The sequence below is a fragment of the Silurus meridionalis genome, chromosome 14 (assembly GCF_014805685.1).
Source record: "Silurus meridionalis isolate SWU-2019-XX chromosome 14, ASM1480568v1, whole genome shotgun sequence".
Lineage (NCBI taxonomy): Eukaryota > Metazoa > Chordata > Actinopteri > Siluriformes > Siluridae > Silurus > Silurus meridionalis.
Window position 1 is genome coordinate 21,026,078 of NC_060897.1, and position 23,988 is coordinate 21,050,065.

Below are 23,988 nucleotides of genomic sequence, written 5' to 3' on the forward strand. Positions count from 1 at the left end.
GCCCCCAGTCTCCTGGAAAGACGTTCTACTAGATTACGGAGTGTGCTTGTTGATATTTGTGAGCTTTCATTCCGCCACAAGGGTGTTAAAGTCGGGTAGGTGAGGTGAGGAGACCTGGCGTGAAGGTGTTGATTAGGGTTGGAGTTCTAGAGCAGATCTTCCACTCCAAACCACGTAAAGCATCTCTTCGTCGTACGCTTCATATCTTGTAGAAAAGGGAGAAGGACATTTTAGAGCATCCAAAGTCCTCTTATACAATTGAGTGTGTCCAACTTCATGGGAACAGTTTCTTCCCCAATACTTTTGTCTCTATTGTGTAAATCGGATATAAAGTCTCGTTTCTTCTCCAACTCGACTTATTTCTGTCTTTTTCTCCTTTTTCACTCGGTGTGAAAAGTGCCAACGATTTTATGGCTTCCGTAAATGTTAAACGTCGTCTTCTGGAAAGTTTCACCGGATATTTAGAAATATTGGTATATTTTCTTTAAATAAAAAAAGACAAAAAAAGGTAGTTTGCATTGGATTACTTTGAACTACAAGAGTACAAGTCTCCGTAAATCAGCTGTAACTATGGAGTTGTTAAGCTTTACTATTGCAGTAACCTTTTTCCCTCTCTCTCTCTTTCTCTCTCTCAACAGAGCTGTCCAGTCTGGAGGCGAACAGAAGGTAAACAGCCGTTTCTCCTCAGCGCTCGCTCTCTTCTGCGCCGTCACGTAGCCTCGTATCGACCAAAACATTCGTACACAATTGGAATTTTTCACATAAACACGCACTCGCTCCTTTCCACATTCACATCCAAGGATCGATGTCTTAAGCCTTGTTTGGCATTCTGTGGTTGTACAGAGGCTATTTATTTATTTGTTTATTTTTTATTTTTTTTGCTGCACTACACTGCAGGAGTGTGTTTTATTTGCCACATGCTTTTTTTTTGTTGTGACGTTTGTTTTTTGCACTCGGACAGAATGCACCATCCCAGAAAGATATTTATTTCCCCGATTTGATTTGAAGAAAAAAAAAAAGGATATTAGATTCAGTGTAAACTATGGACTAGGTAAATTCTTTTTTTGGTGTGGGTGAAACAGTGACACCGTGTGGCCGCGCTAGAGCAGTGCACACTAAAAAACGTCTGGTTTCCTATTTCAGTGCCAGTTTAAAGGTTAAAGCTCGACCTGTTCAAGGTAGCAGAAAACACAGAGGGTGTGAACTGGCTGAGGTCCAACAGAAATATTGCTTCAACAATAGGGTGTGTTCCCTCCTGTCTCTCTCTCGCTCATTCAGGCTGAATAATAGGTGATGGCAGATTTCCTTACTTATCACTTCTTTTGTTAAGAGTAATAAAGCGCTATAAAATTGCAATGCAACACCTGGACGCCACCTGTTGAAAAAAATAAATCGCTGATATCAATCTTGAGCGAGCATCTTCTCTCGAGGGATTCTGGGATCGTCCATTCTGTGTTTGTCAACGTGTGTGTTTGATCTGCATGGTTTTGTGTCTGTTTCACTGTGTGACCCTTCAGGGATCGCTTGCTACTGCACACGCTCAACCAAAGTACAACTTCACGCCCAGCACGACCATAAACAAGATGGCGCGGCCGTTCTGCGCGCCGGGTAGCAACCCCAGCACAGGGCCCGTCATCAAACCGGTGGCGTACGTTCCCAAGGCTAACGCCAGCGCGACTAGCGCCAGCGCGCCGGTGTCAGGCAGCACGCCCCCTTCTCAGAACGGGTAGGTGATCCACAGCTCACAGCGAGGAGACCGGTATAAACCCGTCGCATATGTTCGACTGCACCACAGATTCAAATGGTGATATTGGGTTCTTGAAGAACCCCCCGACCCCCTCGCCTCTCCTTCTCTGGAAAGCCTTAGTCTTGTTTGTATTTATTTATCGTCGTCATCATCATAAAGCAGCCACTCCATCTCGTGCAATCCTCAATCTGTTTTCCTCTCCTCTCTTCTTTATTGTCCCCCGTACGCCGACCCGCGCTCGCCCTCGTCTCTCCTCTTTTAAAGGCGGCAAGAGCTCGGATTTTAACGAGTCCCCACTTTTTTTTTTTTTTTCTTTTTTTATTGAAACACTCAAAACAACAGATGTTGCTGGTCAAGTGAGCCAGAACAGGAGGCAATGAATTCTTCAGCTTTGGGGAACAAGTCAAGTGGGGCCACTGGGAGTTGTGGGGACCTTGTGTGTGTGTGTGTGTGTGTGTGTGTGTGTCTGTTTATAGATCCCGGCCTCTCCACGGAAAATGCGCTGAGTTCACAGAGTGCTCCTGCTGCCTTGGTGCTGAGTTACTCATCACCCGTACATTGGGGGGTTGGGGGGGACGGAGAAAGCCGTCCTGACACATCGTCGATCTGGAAATCAGGACTCTTCCTTTGGGTTAAATCAAAAGCAGCCACGTTTACGCGTTCAACCCGTTTTGTTCTTCTTTTTTTTCCGCCGTATACAAATTCTATTCTATTCATTCCTTTTGTTCCTTTCCAATCTGTTACCACAATTCCAGAGGCAAACAATCGTATCGGACGTCTCTGGATGCTGTAGAGTGACATTTGACCATCACTCGAACTAGAATTCCCAAACCTGTTCCAGCATGATGATGCCCCCTGGTGTTGGAGTGGAACAACTGCTGCTAAAGTGAGCTATAAACCCATTTTTTGGGATGAGCCCAAATTCCGATCGCGAGTATCCGTTTAAAAGAGGACGAACGATGGTTAAGGAAGTTTTAAAAGAAAGAGCTGAATTCTGGGTAGCGCTGTTTTTGTATTTATCTTTTCTCATACCCCGGGGCTACGACGCCTTCCCCCCAGTGTCCCGCAGGTTCTCAGACGTTGTGAAAGATCAGATTACAGAGTGTAATAAACGCGATCATCAGATTTGCTTTCTGGCTGCTTTCAGCTTCCCATAACATGCACGTGTTTTACACCGTACACGCCACACGCCGTGACTCGTTTCACATCGCTGCATCTTGATTTAGTGCGCGAGTGCGATTTATACAAAAGATATTAATCTCTCTTTTCTATTGCTTTTCCTTATACAGCAGATGGAAGTTATTGACAAGTTAGTATCATTTTCTTTGATCTTTTCCTTCTTTCTGGGCTGATGGACAGACACGCGTTTCTGTGATCAGCCGTGTTTATTCCATCCTGCTTCATTGTTCTACCTTTTATCTCCTTTTTCAGTAGAGGAGAGGGATTCTATGAAGCTTTGTACCAAGACAAGTAAGTTGAGAGGGCAGGAGGCTGCCGAGAACGAGGTTGTGTTGCTTTTGTCAACCAACCGGTGTGTGTTAGTTTGTGTATTGTGGAATTTATTTTTATTTTTTTGGGGTATTGTCATGTGACCAAACCCTGACAATACAGATCCGAGTGGTATGAATTGGTGGAGTGTGTGTGTGTGTGTGTGTGTGTGTGTGTGTGTGTGTGTGTGTGTCTCTCTATCACTCTGTCTGTCTGTCTTAATGCATGTCTAGCTGTCTCTTTGTCCAACAGTCCATCTCTCTCTATCTCTAGCCCTCTATCTGTCTGTCTTTCTGTCTCTTTACATGTCTGTTTATTTATCCCGTATTAGCGACGTCTCCGGAAAGTCCTAGATTTAAACCCGAAAATATTCTAGTTGATGGGAAATTTTCCGTCACTAACAACGCTAACGTTACCCTTCAGGTGTTTAACCTGCTCGTAACCTATGACCAGGTCAGGTCAGGAAATACCCTGAAAAACGCACACCGGTGCTTTTAAAACAGTTTTATTTTTGTTTGTTTTTTACACATGAAAGCAGCCTAATCTCGACCCATAACAGATCACAGCTCAGGGTCACCGCATCCTTATTACCCCCAGTTTCATTACAGTGGGTCAGTGGCATGTCATTTAATCACTCCGATTGATTTCGAGTGCGAATGGTGCACTCTAGTGGAATAAATACTAAAAGCCGGAACGCTCATGAACCAGATTATAGGCAAAGATAAATCGTGTAACGGTGACATCCTGCATCAGCATGTTGTGTGTGGGGTGTGTGTGTGTTAGGGCAGTGTGCATCCTCGGACGTTAACACACCTGACTCCTCCACGTAGGTACGGTCTGCGGGCAGAGAACGCCCCGTGCTTTATCCCAAACGATCGCAGTAAGAAGCGTCTGATCGAGGACACGCAGGACTGGCAGCCTCGCACCGGCACCACACAGTCCCGTTCCTTCCGCATCCTCGCCCAGCTTACAGGGACTGACTACAGTAAGACGCTCACAAGCTGAAACAAACCGCACTAATCCTTAGTCCTCAAGATGGACTGATCAGCTGCTGTCATGCGGCATCGCAAATCTCTGGTTAAAAAAACGTAGTAGGCTTTGATTATCCAGATGTTCCATTGCGTGCATACCCATTTAATGGCCAAAGCTATGCGTACACCTGACCAGCACACCCAGATGTTGTGTAGAGCTTTTTCTTTTGTGCACACACATTCCCTAAATCTACAGCATTCAACTGCTCCATCTCCAGATCATCCCGAACGTTCTGAGTGGAGTCGAGGAGGACAAAAGCATCAACGCACCTTCCACTTCAGCCTCCATGTCTTCATGGAGCACCGGGAACGAGGTTTGAGCCTCTTGGACGATTCTATGGCTTGTAGTTTGGGGGATGAACCACATATTGGTGTGATGGTTAAGTGCCAACAAACTACCAGCACAGAATCGTCCAAGAGGCTCATACCTCATACCAGCATGACGATGACCCGGTGCACAAAGCGTGCTCCATGGAGACATGATGATAAATAGATAGACAATTCTGGACTTGTAGTTCTTTTCAATATAATGCAATTAAACAATCGTTGTGCAAATGTCTATGTACAGAAGGTCCTCGCTAGATTTCTGATCAGTGAGAGAGAATAGAAGTCCAAGAACCATCCAAAAAGAGCTCTAGAAAGACTTGGAGGCAACAGATACATTTTGCTCCACACGTTTGCTTCACGACATCCTCGTGTCTTTTTCTTTATAAGGAGACCCACCTGCTGCCCCTGAAGTCTTTCTAGAGTTTTATCTTGCGTGGCCTTTGGGACTTGGGCTTTATATTGGATTCATAAATACAAGCAGCTTCTTATCGAAGTACTTTATAAACCCCACAGCTCTCGTTTAGTTCCTGAAGGTATCAGAGGACTCGTGCAGAAATCCTGTCGCCATGTTCAGCTAAAGACCTCCACCCGCATGTCGGCGCGAGACTAAAAAGCGTTTGTACAGGTGATCTGATCTGATGTCAGGGGGGATTGAACTGTTTAGGAGAAGAAAGCCACGTCTAATCTCCGCAGCTTTAGGGATCAGACTTACTGCGCGTTTGATCAGACTTGAATGACTCTGATCTGACCTAGTAAAGCGGAGTTTTTCTTTTTTTCTTTCATGTAACTCGAAAGAAACCTTTGTAGTTGAATACCTGCTGCAGCTTCATTGTTCCGAACAAAAAGTACACGCACTTCGCCTCGTAGCAGGAGCTCTCAATTAAGGAAAGACGCCAATAACGTTATGCCTAAAGACTGTTTTTTTGAAGTACTTTATATAGGAGGGTTTTTCGTATAATTGCAACTTCTATTGCCCTTCATATTAATACCTTCCATGAATACCAAACATACAAAGAAAACATCATGGCTGCAGAAGTTTTCACTACTGTTACTGAGAAAACCCTTAAGTGAGTTCATGGTTTAGAGCGTCAATAGACAGATGACAAAGATCCGCCTGCTTGTGAGCGCTAATTTGCATATTTAGATATATTGTATACTCTATGCAATGAATTTGAATACTATTTTTATTCATGGTGTGTCTTTTATTGAAAGCCAGTGATAAATAGGACCTGATTAGCGTGTGTGTGTGTGTGTCGTGCTTTTCTCAGTGCAGGACCCGGACGATGAGACCATGAAAAGGTCCAGGTAAATACCAGCAGTGGAAACTCGGTGTGGCTCTAATGAAGTGCAGTGGAAATCGCTAACTCGCTCGTTTTTCAAGCGTCGCGATGAAGGCTGGCGATGTGATTTTATAAACGGTCCACTGCATGGCGTGTGCGCTTGTGTTTTCAAGAACATTTGTTCTATTTCCATTTCTTATTGTGTGTGGCTGTCTTGTCTTTCTTCTCTCCTTTCTTTCTCTCTCTCTGTGTGTGTGTGTGTGTGTGTGTGTGTGTGCTGGCTGTGGCAGGGAAAAGTTCCTCACCGAGATTCAGAGCCCTCGCTATGCCAGGCTGAGGGATTGGCACCATGACAGGTCCGCCCGCTCCCTCAACGTCAAGTCCTGAACGGCCGGGCGTCACGCCACACCCAGCCCGAGCCTCACGTCATACCAGGGCAACACGGTGTGCCAGTCACAGGCCTACGCTGACCCCGGTGATGCCTGGGATGTTTAGGGAAGATTAAAATGATTAAAAAAACTAACAAAAAAACCCACAAGAAGTAACGCAACCTCGAGAGTCCTTTAACCCAGCCTGAGTGTGGTCTGCTGTAGAGTTAGCACACGCTCTCTCCCGTGTTCCTACACACGAGTCTTTAGTACAGCTAGTCTGAGGGAATTGTCAGGTACTGGACTGTGTTCACTCGACTGTATAGTGCGTAGTTCCTTCACCTGTTCCTCTTCCATCTGAATTTCTCATACTTCACTTCCTCTTTCTGTCTAGATTAAAAAAAAGAGCAAAATCTGTCCTGAAACCAGTTTTGTCTCCTCTGCTTCTTTTCTGAACTCATCAATCATTAAAAACTTGACTTCCTTCCTACTGTGTCCTATTATGATCTTTATTTTTTGTACATTTCATCTCAAATCTTCCATCGTACCCTCTACCTCGCTAACCGTAAGCCTTAACGCCCGTTGTTGAGGGCCGTGCTGCTTAGAGATCTTTGAGTGCCGAAAATAATAACATTCCTGCGTCTGGATTACGATTATAGTCCAAAGTGTGTATCAGTATTATTATGTGCCTTTTAGAACAGTCTATTCCACATTGAGTCCCCATTTGCTGTTAAAATAACCTCCTGCTGGGATGATGTTCCACTAGATTTGGTGGAGATTTGTGTGAGATTTCATTCAGCCACCAGGGTGTTAGTAAAGTCAGGTAGTGATGTAGGTGACTTGAGGAGGTCTGGGGTGCGGACAGAGTTCACATTCATCTCAAAGGTGTTCAATAGGGTTGAAAGCTCTCTGGCAGGAGATCTTCCAGTCCAACCCATGTACAGTGTATCTTCATGGTTCTGGCTTTGTGCAGAGGAGGATTGTCATACTGGAACAGGATCGAGTCTCCCAGGAAGATTCCACTCCGCCCCATCCATAGACGTCTTGTACAATTGTGTGCCAAGATCCCGAGCTGCGTCCTGATTGGCCGGTCGATTAAAAACGCTCTTATCTCTGAGGAGCACTTGGATGTATTGGGTGATGTAGATCGTGATGTCATATTTCAAGATCTTTTCACAACATTGAGGCATCTCAGCAAGAATTATCTTTTTTTTTTGGATTCTGTCAGAAAGCATTTTAAATTCACTCGTTGACAGAAGGAACATCAGATCTGTTAGTACTTTTTGGTAGCTTTTGCTGTTTATATTCACATGTTCTCATTAAGACATTAAATACACTCTATGGCCAAAAGTCTACTCAGACTTTTCCAGCCATTTGGGATTCTTTCCCGAACTGAGAGCCAAACCTGCTGTTCCAGCATGACATCGTTCCTGTGCACAAAGTCAGCTCTTTATCTGGTTTACATGGTTCTAGAGCTCCGAAACTCAACCCTATTGAACAATGAATTGGAAGTCTGACTGCACCCCAGGCTTCTTCACCTCACCTACATCAGTACCTGACTTCACTAACACCCTTGTGGATGAATGAAATCTGCACAAGCACACTCCAAAATCGAGTGGAAGATCTTCCCAGAAGAGTGGAGGTTGTGTGGAGACTAAATGCGGAAAAAAAAAGCAATAGAATGCAGTATTTGGGATATTATTTAGCTTTGCATGATTTGTATTCTCACAGCAGATTCCTGCACTGTTCAGCATTGTCCTGGGTATAAAAAGGGATTAATCGAAATTACACTTAGTTTGATGATTGACAAGTACACTAAAGGCTACCCCCCACTCCCCCTCCCCCTCCTCTCTTCTCCTGCGAATCTCTGCTCAAGTCTTTTGAAAAGAAACAAGGAGCCGAGTCACGCCCGAGTGGTACCGACCGGTTTGGGTAAGCGCAAGCTGATTAACGGTAATCCATGGAACATTAATCAAGCCTGACTGTAGTGTCCTCAAATACAAGACGGTCTCACACACACATTCACATTCTCGCATTCCTCACACACGCAAAGAGAAAAAGAAGAAACCCGCGAAGTAAAAGTGATATATGAGGCTGGCCGTTAAGGGCGAGGATCATTTAGCATTTGGAGGACGGCGTATGAATAATAGCGACGAGATATCAATAATACTTCCACGGGAACTTTTTATAAAATATTTATCTGACCTGAGCTTTCAGCGTGGAGGGTGAAAATCGTAGAGATAAAACAAATGCGGCGTCTGGATTTATATTGGTATCGTTGAAAGTTCGGAACAAACTTTTCTTCATGAGCAGGTTTATGCCGGATTGCAACCATATGAGGGTCCAGGTGGAACATTAACATTTATTCGTTTTGTACTGCTGGAGTTTTATCCAAGACGGCGGCTTCATTGTGGTGCCAGACAGTGTTTCTACTATAAAATATTTGTTCATGGCTTATGAGGAAGATTATGGCATCGTATTGGTGCCATGCCAACCATGGTGGGTGTTGGGATGAGTATTGTTGGGGAAAGATGTTAATCTCTAATGACGAGCCACTGGCAAATGTGGGAAAGAAAAACTCCCCGAGTGTTGATATGAAGAAGGAACCTTAGGAGGAACCAGACTCAAAAAGAAACCCCATCGTCATCAGGGTTGTCCTGACTGTCCGTTCATTACAGTTCGATCATTGTTGAGGTGTTGATTCAAACTGGGGTCCTAAACCATTGTAGCAGACTGTTTATAATAATTACAGTTCTTCATTTGTTTATGGATGGGTCTTCAGGCTGATCATGTGGAACCATCTGCAAAGAGTGCTCTCCAATTGAAGTCATCTCCATCCAGAGGTCGTGTGTGCGAATGAACCGGGCAGAGCTGAAGATTCAGATCTTAGTCAGAAACTTTAATGACTAAAATGTTGCAGCAGACATGATCTAGTTTTCAAGGGCCGCCTAGGGGACAGCATGACCATACTCGTCCACCTTTATTAGGAATCCAAGACTGTAAAACGCTTCACGGCGTCGCCTCGATTGTCGCAATGAGCCACGTCTCGAATCGAGGCGTTCCACGTTCAAACTGTAATAACGCGTACACACGCGGTTTAAAGCGACTCTAATTCGTTTATTCCTCGCTGCCGAGATTCTCCAGGAATTTCGCGTTAAATCTCAGCAACGCATTCGCAAAATAAGTCGCTGTTCAGCAGGTATGGTTTATTTACAGCGCTGCGTTGACTGAGAAGGGAAAAAAAAGTGTCGTGTTGTGCTTTGAGCTCCAGGGACTCTGAAGAATGCGAAAGGTTATATTAGGTACAGAAGAAAGCGTTGCGGTGTAAATCAGGGAGGCTGGGAGATTCAATTTTAGATGCTGATGCGTCTCAGACAGAGCGGATGCCTCGATCAAAGGAACGGAAACAACACGAAGATAAAGTCGGTATCCACATACCTGCGTGCACATCAAGTTTAAATAGACGCTCGAAACGAAAAGCACGACAAGAAGTCAACGTACAGAATGAAAACTTTCATAACGAGAAGGGTTTTTCTTTGTTTGTTGAATGAGGGAAGGACATTTGATGCTACCGCTAGACTAGAGAGCTAACTTCTCTTACTGACAGCTAAAATAACAAACGGCAAGGACTGTAATCTTGTTCCGGAGGCAGGGATGGTCATTTAGCCCGCTCTTGTTTGTCTATGATAATGTGCCTTAGATAGGCAAATGTTGACCAGAACGTGTCAAGTCAGACGGTTTCCATTTTCGATGTCAAAAGTTAATCCATGACGCTCCACTCAATCCGTTCCTTAATTCCGCGCCCAGGCCACGCATCGCGTCGCAAACAGGCGGGGAAGAGGCCACGCTGGTGAAGCTGCAGATGGATGCGTGAACGTTGCCAGGCACTGCTGTGTAAAGCCGCTCCTCTGTGACCAAACTGCAGGCGAGTTTTCAGCAGGACAGACGAGCGTTCACCATCTGCTTGTCCTTAAGCGACCTCGGACGTGTGCGTCGGAGAGAAACCCCTGCCGCTTCTACTCCTGACAAACCCCCGGCTCACTCGAGAGGAGAGAGATTCAATCTCTGCCTCGTACAGCACCTGCAGGACGCCCTGAATCGCAATTTCAGCAGACAAAGAGCCGTCCAATGGCCAGCAGTTTCATTAGGAACCGTGCAGGAAAACAAACACAAGTGCGCGTTCGGATACTTATCGGACCTGTGCAGTGGCGGCCCCAAGGATGGCTGGCTTTTACACTTACAGTTGTTTATGTTCACGTGTATCCTTGTCATTAGGAACATTTATGTAACGAAAGCCAGAAATTCGATATGACTGTAATGTAAGGCCGCTCAGGTCAGTAGAATATGCGAGCACTATGTACCGTGGGGGAACATCATTAACCTCCGAGCTCGTTCTCTGGGACTCTAGACCAGGCTGCTGTGTGTTCATTATGAAATGATTTAACCTGCAGGATGTTTGGGCCAGACCTTATATTGGCCTGTAACATTTTTTATTGGTTTGTAGCGACGTGCTGGTTTCCTGCCAATCCCGATTCTGAAGATCCTTGTTTTCTTTCTCCACAGCCACGGAGTGACTCCGTGCCCCAGCAAACCTGCTTCAAAGCCCGAAGGAGCTCGAGGTAAAGCAAAAAAGATAAAAAATACCCCATAATCTCACATTCCAGTGATTTTCCCATCACATCCTCTTATTTCAAATCATGTCTGTCCTTGACTATCATTCTACCATTTCGCCATTCATTCGATATTCAATACACTTTCTGAAATAAAATAGCCGACCCTTGAAAATGTTCCGTTTTTGATGAAGGAGGTTGTACAAAGCCTGAACGGAGCGCCGTCTTTCTTCGAAGACAAAGAAATCACAGATGAAAGCTTGTGCCAAATTGATTTGCCACGATTCCTGAGAATACTATAATATAAAAGTGTTTTAATTGAATAGGAGGTCATTAGCATGAGCCTCTTTCTGTTTGTCGCCCCACCGTGCAGCTCCGGCCGCTAGATCTTCTGGACCGTCGAGCCGCCCTCCTTGGGTGACGGACTCGAATTTCGCGGAACGTTACCGCCCGGATAAGACGAGCACGGTGGTGACGCAGCACCAGCAACCGGCGCAGCCGACGCCCGAGCAGAGCCGCAGCTCCATCCTACAGGCCGCTCAGCAGAACCCGGAACCTGACTCGGGGCGCACGCCTCTCTGCGCCGCATGCAACAAGATCATCAGGTACCCCCGCGAGCCTCGGGTCACACCACCTGACTTTTGTGTAGTGAGCTTAAAATAGAGACAGAGTCGATATGTAGTTGATCAGGCGGAAAGGTAAAAGGTCAAATCGCGTTTTACACCGATCAATGCGATTTTGTCATTTCTGAGCAACCTGCAATTTCCATTAAGAGTTTGTAGCAGTTTCGTGGATACCCTGAGAGGCCCATTGACCGTAAAAAGGAAACGTGTGTGTGTGTTTCAGAGGTCGCTACGTGGTGGCTCTGGGCCGCTCCTGGCACCCGGAGGAGTTCACGTGCTGTCAGTGCCGGGCCGTGCTCGACGAAGGCGGCTTTTTTGAGGAAAAAGGCTCGGTCTATTGCACCAAATGCTACGACAACCGTTACGCCCCCAACTGCGCCAAGTGCAAGAAAACGATTGCGGGGGTGAGCGAGTTTGTGTTTCTTTATCTCTTTATTTTAATTTATAAAACCTAGCGTTTATATGCTCAATGGTTCAAATGGGGGCAAGCAGGAGGTTTTTGTACTTTCTTTTTTTTAATTTTGGTTTATCGATTTTCCTGCATGAATGTGAGCGAGAAAAGCGATGGACCTGCGAACACATTTCTATCCCTCTTTCTCTCTCTCTCTCTCGCCAGGAGATCATGCATGCCCTGAAGATGACCTACCACGTTCAGTGCTTCGTGTGCGCTGCCTGCAAGAGGCCCATCAGAAACCAGGCCTTCTATATGGAAGAGGGAGAACCTTACTGCGAGAGAGGTGAGAGCCTAGAGACCGTCCCTGCAGAGCCCTGGCCTTTTTAATCGCTCGCACTCTGCTGCTCGGATGTGTGCATTAAAGCCCCACTGAACATCGGACCGCACTCGGATTCTCCGGGGCGAACGATTGTTCGCTTTGAGCTTTTTGATAGTTTAATAAAATCTACTATTTTTTTCTTTTTTCATTTTTAATTGAATAGTTTTTTTCCGACCTTTTTAATCTTTTCTTGTGCTTCCTGTTTATCCGTGTGTGCTTGTAGAATTTATGTGCGGATCCAGCTTTCGGTCCTATCTAACACGGCCAGAAATACACGTACGAGGGTTATTATTATTATTACTATAGGAACGAAGCATCCGGTCAGTGCATCGGTGTTTTTTTTATTATTATTTATTTATTTATTTATTTATTTATTTCTCGGCTCAAGTGTTCCTGTGTCAGCATTCGGTTAGAAACCAGGATTTGAGTGTTGATCAAATAGCTGCAGTCTCAGCATGTAAGGAAAGAAGAGGGGGGAAAAAAGCTCCGGCGTTCCGTAAGCCGGAGACTTTAAACCTCTAACTGTAATGGAAAATCAGGGAAAGTGCATTGGAGCATCTGGAGCTGTTTGTGTTTAAGCCTCTGGGGCAATAAGCGAGGACGTGGATAATCAGTCCCTCCAGTGTTTTGCGATTTTTGTGATTCGGGACACATCGCGAAAGCGGCGAAATGCCCGACTTTTTTTTTTTTTTTGCGGCTTCACATAATTCGTATGATCGTTCGAACCGTCATTTTGTTGAGGAATCAGAGATAACCTACTGTCGCAAACGTCGCAAACTTAATGCCATATATTCATCAGTATGTGTGTGTGTGAGATACCGCTAGTTAGTTAATCCGCTAGCTAGTAATCCGTTATCTTAACTATGCAAAATAGTAATCATTTTCATTATTATAGTTTCTGATTGGTGAAGACTGGGAAAGACTGGCCTCAGTATCCCATTTAACCTGCTATTTGTTCCAATTCACATTTTCTCGCCTTATGTTATTGTCGGAGTTGGTTTTTTTTTTTTTTATTGGCAAATTGTGAATTCGTTCCTTTTGTGATTTTGTGAACTTGTTTATTCATTTTCTCTTTTCATTAAATCACACTGTAAAGTGATCATCAAAATCCTATAATACCGTATACACTATCACCAAAAGTATTGGGTCACCTGGTCATAAGTACGCTTTGTGATTTTCGAGCATCGCATTCCACATTTACTCCCAATTCACTCTTCTAATTCCCTCCAATCTTCTGGAAAGATGTTCCTCTAGATTTTGGAGTGTGCTTATGGATATTTGTGTTCAGCCACAAGGGTTCTATGAAAGGCAGGTACTGATGTAGGTGAGGAGGCCTGGGGTGCAGTCAGCATTTACACTCCTCCCGAAGGTGTTCAGTAGGGATGAGATCAGAGCTCTATAGCAGCAAGATCTTCCTCTCCAAAGCATTTAAACCTTCTTCAAGGAGCTCACTTTTTCATTTGGTCATCATTTTTGAAACAAAGTGTGAACGACAGCAAAGTACATGGACAATAATAAACGCTTCTCGTGTATGTGTGTGTGTGTGTGTGTGTGTGTGACCCTTGTACAAGTAACGGCATACATAATACTGAAAACATAATAATGTGATAGTGTTAATTATAAAGGCGGGAAAAAAAACGCATATTATCTGAAAATTACCAGCAGAAAATTGGTGCAATATAATAATATAATGTGGCAGGTTTGATAAGGTTTTGTGAGTCAAATGAACCCTCCCTCTCTCTCTCTCTCTCTCTCTTTCTTTCTATCTCTCTCTCTCTCTGACTCAGCTCTTGCTTCTCGTATGCTAATCAACTAATGAGGTTTTGTTTGTTTCCCCCACAGACTATGAAAAGATGTTTGGTACTAAATGTCACGGCTGTGACTTTAAGATCGATGCGGGCGACCGCTTCCTGGAAGCTTTAGGCTACAGCTGGCACGACACGTGCTTCGTCTGTGCGGTAAGTCTTTTTGATTCATTCGCTGCTTGTAGCATCGTCTACAGGCTGCCCGTCCCTCACAATACCTCTCTTCACCGCCTCGAGACCCCGGACACCTTTTTTTTCCCTCATGCCCGTGTTTGTCGGCTGAACAGACTCTAATGGAATAAACGCCGTCTCCCTCCACTACCGCCCCTTTTGCCCTCCCATTCTGAAATTGATTAGAATTCCCATTCACTCACACTCCACTTTTCTCTTCTCTTTCTCTTCTCTATCTGTACAGCTTTGCCACGTCAACCTGGAGGGCAAGACGTTCTACTCGAAGAAGGATAAGCCTTTGTGTAAAGGTCACGCCTTCTCTCCACTCTGAGGAGCCGAGATCCAGCGCTCCAGAGGAATCGAGGCAGGACAGACCGACACACAACACCGAGAGAATCCTGTAGCGAAGGGGTTTTTAAAATCCGCTCAAAATCTCTGTGTAGTCAAGAAGCCAAGTTTTGGAGTTAAAAAAATAAATAAATAATAAGTCTGCGGAGAGAAAACCCCAGCGATCTCTATCTTGTTGTTTTTAAACGAATAAATAGTATGAAATGATGTTCATGGGTTTTCTCTCGACAGATAGAATCAGGTCAGTTCACTCCTGGAATGTCAGCCATTTTTTTTTTTTTTTTGTCCTTTACAGAAGAAATAAAATAAAAGTAGCATAGCCGCCACGTTAGCATTTCATCCCGGTCAGTATTTATTTGGGGGGAAAAAGGCAATTTTTAAAAATCTTGAGATTACCAGCATTTCCGGATTCTTACTGATAATGATAATGATGTTGGATGTAAATGTAAATTCCAGGCAGTAATAATGCACCATAATAGTTTTTGTCACTGTGGGCTTCTAAATGCATGCCTTCCTCTTTTCTCTCTCTCTCTCTCTCTCTCTCTCTCGCTGAGATTGCACCCCCTTTAGTAGCATACATAATATGCACAAAAGTATTGGGACACCTGACTTTTCCAGCCATGTAGTTCTTCCCCAAACCCTACATCAGTACCGTTTTATTTGGCTGAATTTCCACACACACACACACACACACTTCAAAATCTAGTGGAAGAAGAGTGGAGGTTATTATAAGAGCAATTGTGGGTCTAAACGTGGAGTGTGATGTTTGACAGGAACATAGCAATCTTACAATCAGGTGTCCACAAACTTTTGTCCATATGATGCACCTGGGCGCTCTCGAGTCCTGGTTCGAAACCTCGGCTCAGGGTCAGCGTAGCATCGTACGTCCCCAGACGACCCGCCGCTCCTCCGTCCCCGTGTGCCGCGGTACTTAAAGTAATGGCAGACCCGCCTCGGAAGAAAAATGAGCCTCTGGCAGCCGAGCAGCACTGCATTAGCGCTGATTGCGAGAGGTTCGCATTGACCCGAAGCGACGATCTTTTACGTGCTTCCCATACCGAGCACACCGCGAGTGTCTGCTCTAATCCGACAGGTACCTCTAATTAACAAAAGGCTTAGGGCCTGCGTGAGCCGAGCTCAATTTCTGAGGAATGAATTAAAAAAAAAAAAGATCAGGAAAAACGGATGGACACGGTATCGCCCCTTATCAAAGAGCGCACGGTGCCGCCGTGATCATACGACGTGGTTTTTCACCTTTATTTTATAACTCTGGCATCTGACCTCCTGTTGATGGAGCCTGATCCTGCTTCAGTGGGCAGCGTAGTCATTAGCAGCAGTGTGTCCAAGTCCTGCAGGCCTCCCCTCGGCTCTAAAACCCCATTCCACTAATTACAAGGTCGTTAAGGGAAAACCTGCGGCGTTTTTCAACTTAATCCGCAGCGTATGTGGGAGCGTGACAGGCTCGTTTTCTCGCGCGGTTATTAAACAACATCCATACGTCAAGAATGACAACCGTTACACTCTAATAATAAAGATCCTTCGGAGGAGGAGCGTCTCAGGCGTTGTGTCCGCCCGAGTCCGATTGCAAACTGAACTAATTAGACCTGTGTCTGTCCAAATCCGGAACGATCTTTACAAAGGGGTAGGTCAAATTGTGGGCGGGGCATACGGTCAATCGACTGTCGGTCGCAAGTCGGTCGTCGTCACAAGTACGTGGAAGAGGGCGGATAACGTTTTACTACGGGCAACCAGCAAAAAAGCAGTTTTGGAATTAAAACAATCAGATGGTGCCACCTCTTGTATTATCCCTCTTCTTCTATATTCATCTAATGTTGTCATGGAAAGCACTTCTAGCCTTCAAACCTGTCTCAGTTACCTCAAGCGTGTCTCTTTTTTAGATTAAAACGTCGCCCAATTGAGCTCGTTACAAGCTCTTAATTGTTGGCAGTTCACAATGGCAGTCAATGGGGAATAATAATATCAGATAAAAGGCAACCCTGAGATAGACGCCTCAGTGTTCTAGACTGAATTGCGGCTTTACAACAAGCGTTGTGTGTGATTATTTCAAAGGGGAGTGCATTTCCAGAATATCTTGATTTTTACCATAAAGCTGTAGCTCTTTTCACATGTATCCAGATCTTTATCCATTCACAGGGCGGGTGAAGATCCTCTGCTTTTGTTCTCATCAGGAAGGATTTGAACCACTGTGGCATTCTCAGTCTCTGTTCTCTAACACTTTCACTAATCATTCAGGTAATTACAAGCTAACATGCGTGTGTGTGTGTGTGTGTGTGTGTGTGTGTGTGTGTGTTTTGAACAAGAGAGAGAGTTGAGGTGTGTGGATTAAGCACTGCTGCTTAGAACATTGTAGTCCAACTCCTTCATCGTCTGGGTTTTTTTTTTTTTTTTTTGGGGTATTAATATCCAGAATCCTGTCGTCCCTCCTGCGCGCTACTCGTTCTTCTCCACCTTGTGTACTGAAAGTATTTGATGTATTAAGTGCCTCTTTAATAGCTTTGCACCTCCAGATATTATCACGACGCGTCTTTATATATATTGAAAAATGGAAAACTGCTGTATCCCTTTTTTTTTTTTTTTTTTTTAATATCATTTTTTTTTTCTTCACGTTACGAATGTTACCTGAAAGTCGTCCGTAGTTGTACGTTTAATGGTAAGAAGGGGGTCATGTTTATTTGTATGTTAATAAAAAAAAAAAACTCCATTCTATCAAATGAAGACTCAACTCCTGTTTTGTTTTTTTAACAATATATAATTTATTTACATACATTTCAGGTTGAATTACTATACATTACCTTTCTGAAATTTTCATAGATATATATATATACATAAGGCCAAGTAAATACTTGAAAGCACTTAGAAACGAATTTCCAAAATTCTACCCACAAATCCAGATCATTGTCCAAAAGTCGAGAAAGCCCCCTCGGTCATGGGGGGGAGGGGGAAGAGGAGGCAGGTGGGAGGGACTTCCTGTTAGCACAAAGTCATCGAACGACAATTTACATTGACGAAAGAGGGAGAGAGCGAGGAAGGAAGGGACAGAGCGAGGGGAAGGGGGTAGAAAGAGGGAGGGAGAGGGCAAGGAGGGGGGTAATAACAACAACAACAAAAAAGATACAAAAAAATCCCTTTAAAATATGGTTTAAAAAAAGAATTGTACAATTGCATAAGCGCTGTGGCGTGTTAAATACAGCATTCTGACTCGCAGAAAGGCAAGAACATTAAGAATGAAGAAAATCCAAGAACATTCACAGATACACACGTCTACTGTTTATCTTTTCTTCTCTTTTTAAATTTTTTTATTTTTTTTGGAAATAAAAAGCCGGAGGGAAAAAAAATGAACAGTACACTCACACACACTCTTTTATACAGAACAGCTGAGTTCGACTCAATGTACAATCGTGTGTGGGGAAATCGCAAGATCGGCTTCGACGTGACGTCTGGAGTTGGCTTTTATTTGTTTATTTTTATTTATTTATTTGGCAAAAAAGTGCCTTTTTTGATTGGATTTCTTTTCATTTTTCTGTTTGTGTAATGTGTAAAAAAAAAAAAAGAAAAAAGACAACAAATAAAAAACGATAGCGTTCAAAACACACATTATGACGGGACACAATGAGAAAAGTACAAAGTACATTTTTTGCTTTTTTTTAATAATTTTTAAATAATTTTTTTTTTTAAATACTAAAAAAAAAAAAAAAAAAAATGTTTCACAAACAATTTCAGGACTTAAAAAAAAAAACCTTGTGCAAAACATAACGCTGTAATCGATGAACGATGCACCAAACACTTCACGGGTCTTAGACAAAATGTAACACCTTTTTTTTATTCTTTTTTTCTTTTTTTGGCTTCGTATTAAAATATCATTTCCGTTTTTCCCCTAAGTGCTTGATGACGAACAGTTCGGACGAATCGTGTTCCCGGGTGAAACATTGCTTAAAAAAAAAATTATACATAAACAAAGAAAATCGAAACGTCGCACAGTTTGAAATGTACATCGATCTGATTCGGACGAGGTTTCCTACAGACGTGAAATGTTCGGACGACGTTCTAAAAGGAAAGCGACTCGTCTCGAAATGGCTCATAAACTTTGGTTAGCGACTTCCAGAGATGTGTCGCGTCGGCATCAGAACTGGAATAGAAAAAGATTTGCGTATTTATATACAAACGACGCGAGAGAAAAGAAAAGCTTGGGAACCGGTTTGGAAAGCGTGAGGTTTCTGGTCACGGCGTTATACGCTTTTACGGACAAAAGTATTTGGACACTTGACTCTTCCAGTCTAGACGTGGGTTTTTCCTCAAACCGTTACCACAACGTTGGAGACGCACAATTGTGTAAATTGAGCACAAAACTTTCCCTTCACTCGAACTAGTTCCAGCATGATAGTCCCTCTGTGCACAAAGCCAGCTCCATGCTTTATATGGTTTGGAGTAGAAGATCTCCTGCTATAGAGCTCTATAACCCTATCAAACACCTTTGAGATGAATGTGAACTCTGACTGCACCCCAGACCTCCTCACCTCCTCAACTTCATCACTTACCTGACTTTACTAACAGCGTTATAGCTCGATGAACTTTCACAAATATCCACAAAAATCTAGAGGAACATCTTCCCAGAAGAGTGGAGGATATTTAAATGAATTAAAATGAGATCTTCCAGCCAGGTGTCTACTTTTGTCTATAGAGTGTATAATGCTGAATTCCGAGTACCATGAAGTATTCGGGTTAAAGGAGCAGTTTGGGGAGGAAACCGTATTCCAGATTCGAGTGTAGCCGATCGTGCGACAATTTCCGGCAACGCACCCGTCTAACATTCGCGCTTGAATCCTAAGTATGCGAATAAAAGCGATGCGGCGAATTGCATACGAACAAAATAACCTCGTGTCTGTCGCAGTGGCGCAGATAAAAAAATTAATAAAAAACTGAGTCGATGTGTTGCGTAACGCCGATCGTTTTTCGGTCCACAAACTGCTCTTTTAATGTCCACGTTGCATTCGAGCGTTCTGATTGGACGAATGTGAACGTGTTCTGGGGACCAGTCAAGGCTGATATCACACTCACAGGCCACCAAAATGCTTGGTTTCAATGTCGGATGTTGTGATGTCACTAAACGGAACAGCTCGTGTGTACAAAACGTCTTTCGATTCCGTAACGCGATCGAAATCAATAACGACTCGAGCTAGCACTGCTAACGCGATCATCATCTAGAACGGCGAGCGCGAAAGCGGGCCGAGTAGACAACTTCCTTACTACATTAATCATTCAATCACGTGACGGACGTTTCTTGTTTGTTTCTTTGTTTTGTTTATGCTACACAGCACGAGCTTCCCAGTGGCTCTGGAACAAAAATACGATTAACATTCGATTGGATTGAATTCATAAAATAAATATATATTTTTTTAAATATAAAAAAAAACCGCATAGTATTGCATTTTCTACTAAATTCCTTTCCCTTTTACAGCGTGCTTTATAAAAAAATGATCGAATTCGATGTCGTTTTATTGAAAAAAAAATGTTTTTTTTCTTTTCTTTTTTTCTTCTTTTAGATTTCAGAAAAAAAAAAACCCTGAAATTTTTTATTCATTTTTTCTTTTTTTAACGTCATTTTGAAATTTCCGTTTCGGCTGCGTCTTGTAAAAGATCCTGCATATGTTATTATTTCCTCACACGCTTTTATTATTCGATCTGCAATATTGAGTCTCGATTCGTTTGGGAAAATTTATGGCTTTGGGAAAAAGCAGGGGAAAAAAAGACAAAAGAAAAACAGATGACTTAGATACACTTTGACTTGTCTCGGCTTTGCATTATTATTATTATTGTTATAATAATAAATACGCTGTATGGACAAAAGTATTGGGACACCTGACTTTCCAGCCTGATGTGGTTCTTCCTCAAACTTCCCACAAAATTGGAGGCACACAATTGTATCGTCGTCTTTGGATTCGGTACTAAGAAATTTTTCCTTCATGAACTACGAAACATGTTCCATTTTAAAACCTTTTCAGTGCCTGACTTTACTAACACGTGTGTGTCTGGATCAGCAGAATCTCCACGAAGTAGTGGAAAGAATGGAGGTTCTTTTAACAGCAAATGGGGACTAAATGTGGAATGGGAATGTTTTAAAAGCCTCAGTCTTATGCTCAGGTTTCCACAACTTTTGTCCATATAGTGTGTGTGTGTGTGTATATATTTGTTTAAGCGGCACGCTGGTGGTCGTGTTAAATCAGAATTCGACTTTAACCGTTTCATCAGGTTCAAAAAGGGACATTTTCTTAAAAACCTTCAATAAAGAAACGGATTGTACTTCCCGAGCGTGGCATCGTGAAACTTTTTAGTTCTTTTTCTTTCCCTTTGTTCTGTTTTTGAGTTTCGCCCATTGCTAAACGCCACACGTTCGCGACAACACGCGCCGCTCAAAACTCTCACGGCTGCACAGACGGAAATCGTTTCGTCGGATTTCTTCGAGGAATGAATCCTACAGGGGTGGACAAAATCGTGCATCTGTTAGCAAAGCTGATGCTTCGGTTGCCTGGAAACTGGAGGGTAAAAAAGCCGTAGCTAACGTATCATTTAAGTGCTAGTCGGCTTGTCGGTGGAACGTGAAGGTTTCGGATTTGAGAAGTGTTGACTTTCTCTCGATCTGCAAATCTTCTAAACCGAATATCGATAAGGTGTGTTTTATTGAACAATTTGTTCTGTCCTGGTTTTCTGTCCTAACAATTATGTTGTCTTAATACATTTTCTCCGATTCTGTTTTATTCCCAGTTTGTAAAAAAAAAAAAAAAAGGACATAAAAAAACTGCCTAAAAGTTATGATGGATTAAAAAACCGTGGTTCGAGACGGAGCCGGAACAACAACACTGGTGTAAGTGTTCTATACATCGTTGCTGGGTGTCGTGTGTATGTCTTTTGCATGTGTGTGTTTGGTGTATTTATAGTCACAGCGCACCAAAGCGGTGGCTAAACCCTGTTAGATTAGTCCTGCCTATGTTAGACCTCCCAGCAGTGTGTGTGTGTGTATGGATGTTAGCACTCCCCGTCGGACACCAGGAATATCATGGCCTCCTGTTTGCCGATCTCAGCCATGATGGCGGCGAGTTGGTTCAGGTTGCCGCTGTGGAAGTGCTGAGCTTCCCAAAGGTCCAGGATGGTAGACGTCGGACTCGCTTTCGACGCGAAGAAGCTCACGTGTCTGCAGGAAGACAGAAGCAAGTGATGGGATTTGCACAGTAGGAAAATGTTTAACACCGTGATGCGAACGGAAGTTGTTTCGTCTACGGAGGGGTTTAAACCCGAGCTCTGCATCCCCCCACGTAGTCACCGCAGAGCTGCTGTATGGAAATAAAAATCAAATATTTTTATTTCTCAGATTAGTGCAAAAGTTTGTGCCACCTGAGGACAATCCTGAGGACGCGACGTAGCAGAGCCAAGAGTCCGGTGGGTGGAGCTGAACCTCCTCTCGTAGTCCTCCTATAACTGCAAAACCCATTTATCCAGCTGAAACCCACTGCTCTTAGCATGATACCCTGATAGAAGGATCTGAACCAGGTCATGTTTGCGATCACCTCAGTCCCGCTGTACGCAACGGCGGTCCATTTCCTATTCTGTAAGATTTTGCACTCTTGCAACCCGAAATAGTGAAAGACCCTCGATCATGAGGATGCAACATAGCAGTAACAGGAGTCCAGCTTGTGGAGCTGAACCTCATCTGATTCCTCCTATATTTTAAACTCATTCAACCAGAAGCACACCAAATTTGCCTCAGCGTCCTGTTTGGAGGTTCTGGACCAGGTCCAATTTCACTCCTTGGACCACATGCTAAAAAAACGCACGCGTGTCCTGGCAAACAAACCCAAACAAATTTGTTACGCGGCGTGTAATTTGATCCGATTTCTTTCGGAAATGAATCTCACAGGGGGGGACGAATCATACATCCGTTAGCAAGCTGATGCTTCAGTTGCCTGGAAACCGACTAGGAATCCGTAGCTGAAATACACGCTCAATACACGCTGCTGCTAAGTTCTTATGCAGGTCTGAGGTGCCCTAGTAGGAAGGTCTGGACCAGGTCCAACTCCAATGCCCCCCACCATCATTAGGGATGGCTTTACACTCCTGTCAGTCAGTCAGAACCGCTTCACGAGTCTCCGAGGACGCATGTGCTAGCCTTTCTCCTGCTCTGTGAATAGCAAGCAGGAAACTAGTCTGGAGAAATATCGAAAAAAAAAAGAACCAGAGAGGAGGTGATGGGGTTGATCAAGTGAAGAAGCAGATATCTGCTATTCATTTCTGATTCTTTTATTCCTCTTAACACTGCTGTATTTCCAGATATTTATTCCTTGTGATTAGTGGGTAAGAAAAAAGTCTTATTGCTAAACAATAACATTCCTACATCCGCCTTAATGTCCTGAGGGTACGTATACGTTTACACTCCTCCATGTGAGTGCACTCGAGAGTGTGTAAAACAAAAAAGACTGAGAGAAAGCAGTTAACGTCAGCTTTCTTTTTTCTTTCGGGTAAATCCGATTTGATTTCGCCTCGTTGCTCTGAAATGATCCGAGCCTGTTTTTTTTCCCCGTTTACGTGGAAACTGCACATAAACTCGAAATGAAAAGCAAACGACGTGAGTAACAGGTTTTATGCCTGGCTGAGGCGGAGTAGTCGGTGTTTGCGTAATAAATTGCCTCGAGAACGGAGCGTGTACGTCGGCGTGGAAACCGGCGAGAAGAGGCAGACGAAGAAAAGAAATAGTAAACATGTCATGTCTCACACCTGTGCACGCTCTGAAATTCAGCCGATTAGATACCGACCGATTTGCGTTTCCTGATTTATCGGGCTGGTGGTGTGTTGAGCGTTCACGCAAAACCGGAAAAAAAAAAACATTAGAATTTGGTTATATATGTATATGTGTATAATATGGATTATTTTATAGATGTGTGCCTCAATTACTGTCTACTCCAGTACTCCAATACTTGACGAGGTTGCAGAATTCATGGCGAGGGATCTAAAACCTTTACTCCATACAGAACCTCTTTAGATCCTTTCAATTCCATGGTCAATGCTGGTGGACTCTCCAGTTCACACCACAGTTTTTTTTCATACGTAATGAAGGTGCCAATATTAATGGAGGACTCTGAAAGCCTTAGGAAAGGGCGGGTCCACCATCCATTCTGTGAACGGTATACGCAGTTAATCGGCGTGTTTTTTCGCGAAAGATTTTTCGAATGCCGGCGTGAATGTTGACATTTTTTCAAATATCGACTTTTCTAAACACTCGTTAAAAATGTACACGAGACCTCGGAGCGAATTGAAAAACATAACGAAGCGACTGAAAGCGTCTCTGTAGTCGTGCGTGTGTGTTCGCACGTGTCGCCTCTTCGCTCCTCGACCCACATTCCAAATAAT

General features: G+C 43.7%; 2 protein-coding genes across 12 annotated transcripts in view; one reads left to right on the top strand and one right to left on the bottom strand.

The window, feature by feature from the left end:
- Positions 1–14,778, top strand: part of pdlim7 (PDZ and LIM domain 7) — a 29,822-nt gene extending 15,044 nt beyond the window's left edge. For 2 of the 4 annotated variants that reach the window (XM_046866993.1, XM_046866992.1), the window contains exons 4-11: positions 639–666; positions 1,518–1,726; positions 10,805–10,860; positions 11,225–11,456; positions 11,698–11,878; positions 12,091–12,211; positions 14,090–14,205; positions 14,468–14,778. In XM_046866993.1, coding sequence (XP_046722949.1) covers positions 639–666; positions 1,518–1,726; positions 10,805–10,860; positions 11,225–11,456; positions 11,698–11,878; positions 12,091–12,211; positions 14,090–14,205; positions 14,468–14,554 — 1,030 coding nt within the window. In that variant the 3' untranslated portion in view covers positions 14,555–14,778. Of the gene's footprint in view, positions 1–638; positions 667–1,517; positions 1,727–3,036; positions 3,057–3,178; positions 3,218–10,804; positions 10,861–11,224; positions 11,457–11,697; positions 11,879–12,090; positions 12,212–14,089; positions 14,206–14,467 lie in introns of all 4 variants that reach the window. The other 2 variants (XM_046866995.1, XM_046866994.1) reach the window with 2 other exon arrangements.
- A 2,547-nt stretch (positions 14,779–17,325) lies between these two features.
- Positions 17,326–23,988, bottom strand: part of unc5a (unc-5 netrin receptor A) — a 195,819-nt gene continuing 189,156 nt past the window's right edge. For all 8 annotated transcript variants that reach the window (XM_046866981.1, XM_046866980.1, XM_046866976.1 and 5 more), the window contains one exon: positions 17,326–21,778. In XM_046866981.1, coding sequence (XP_046722937.1) covers positions 21,613–21,778 — 166 coding nt within the window. In that variant the 3' untranslated portion in view covers positions 17,326–21,612. The remainder of the gene's footprint in view (positions 21,779–23,988) is intronic.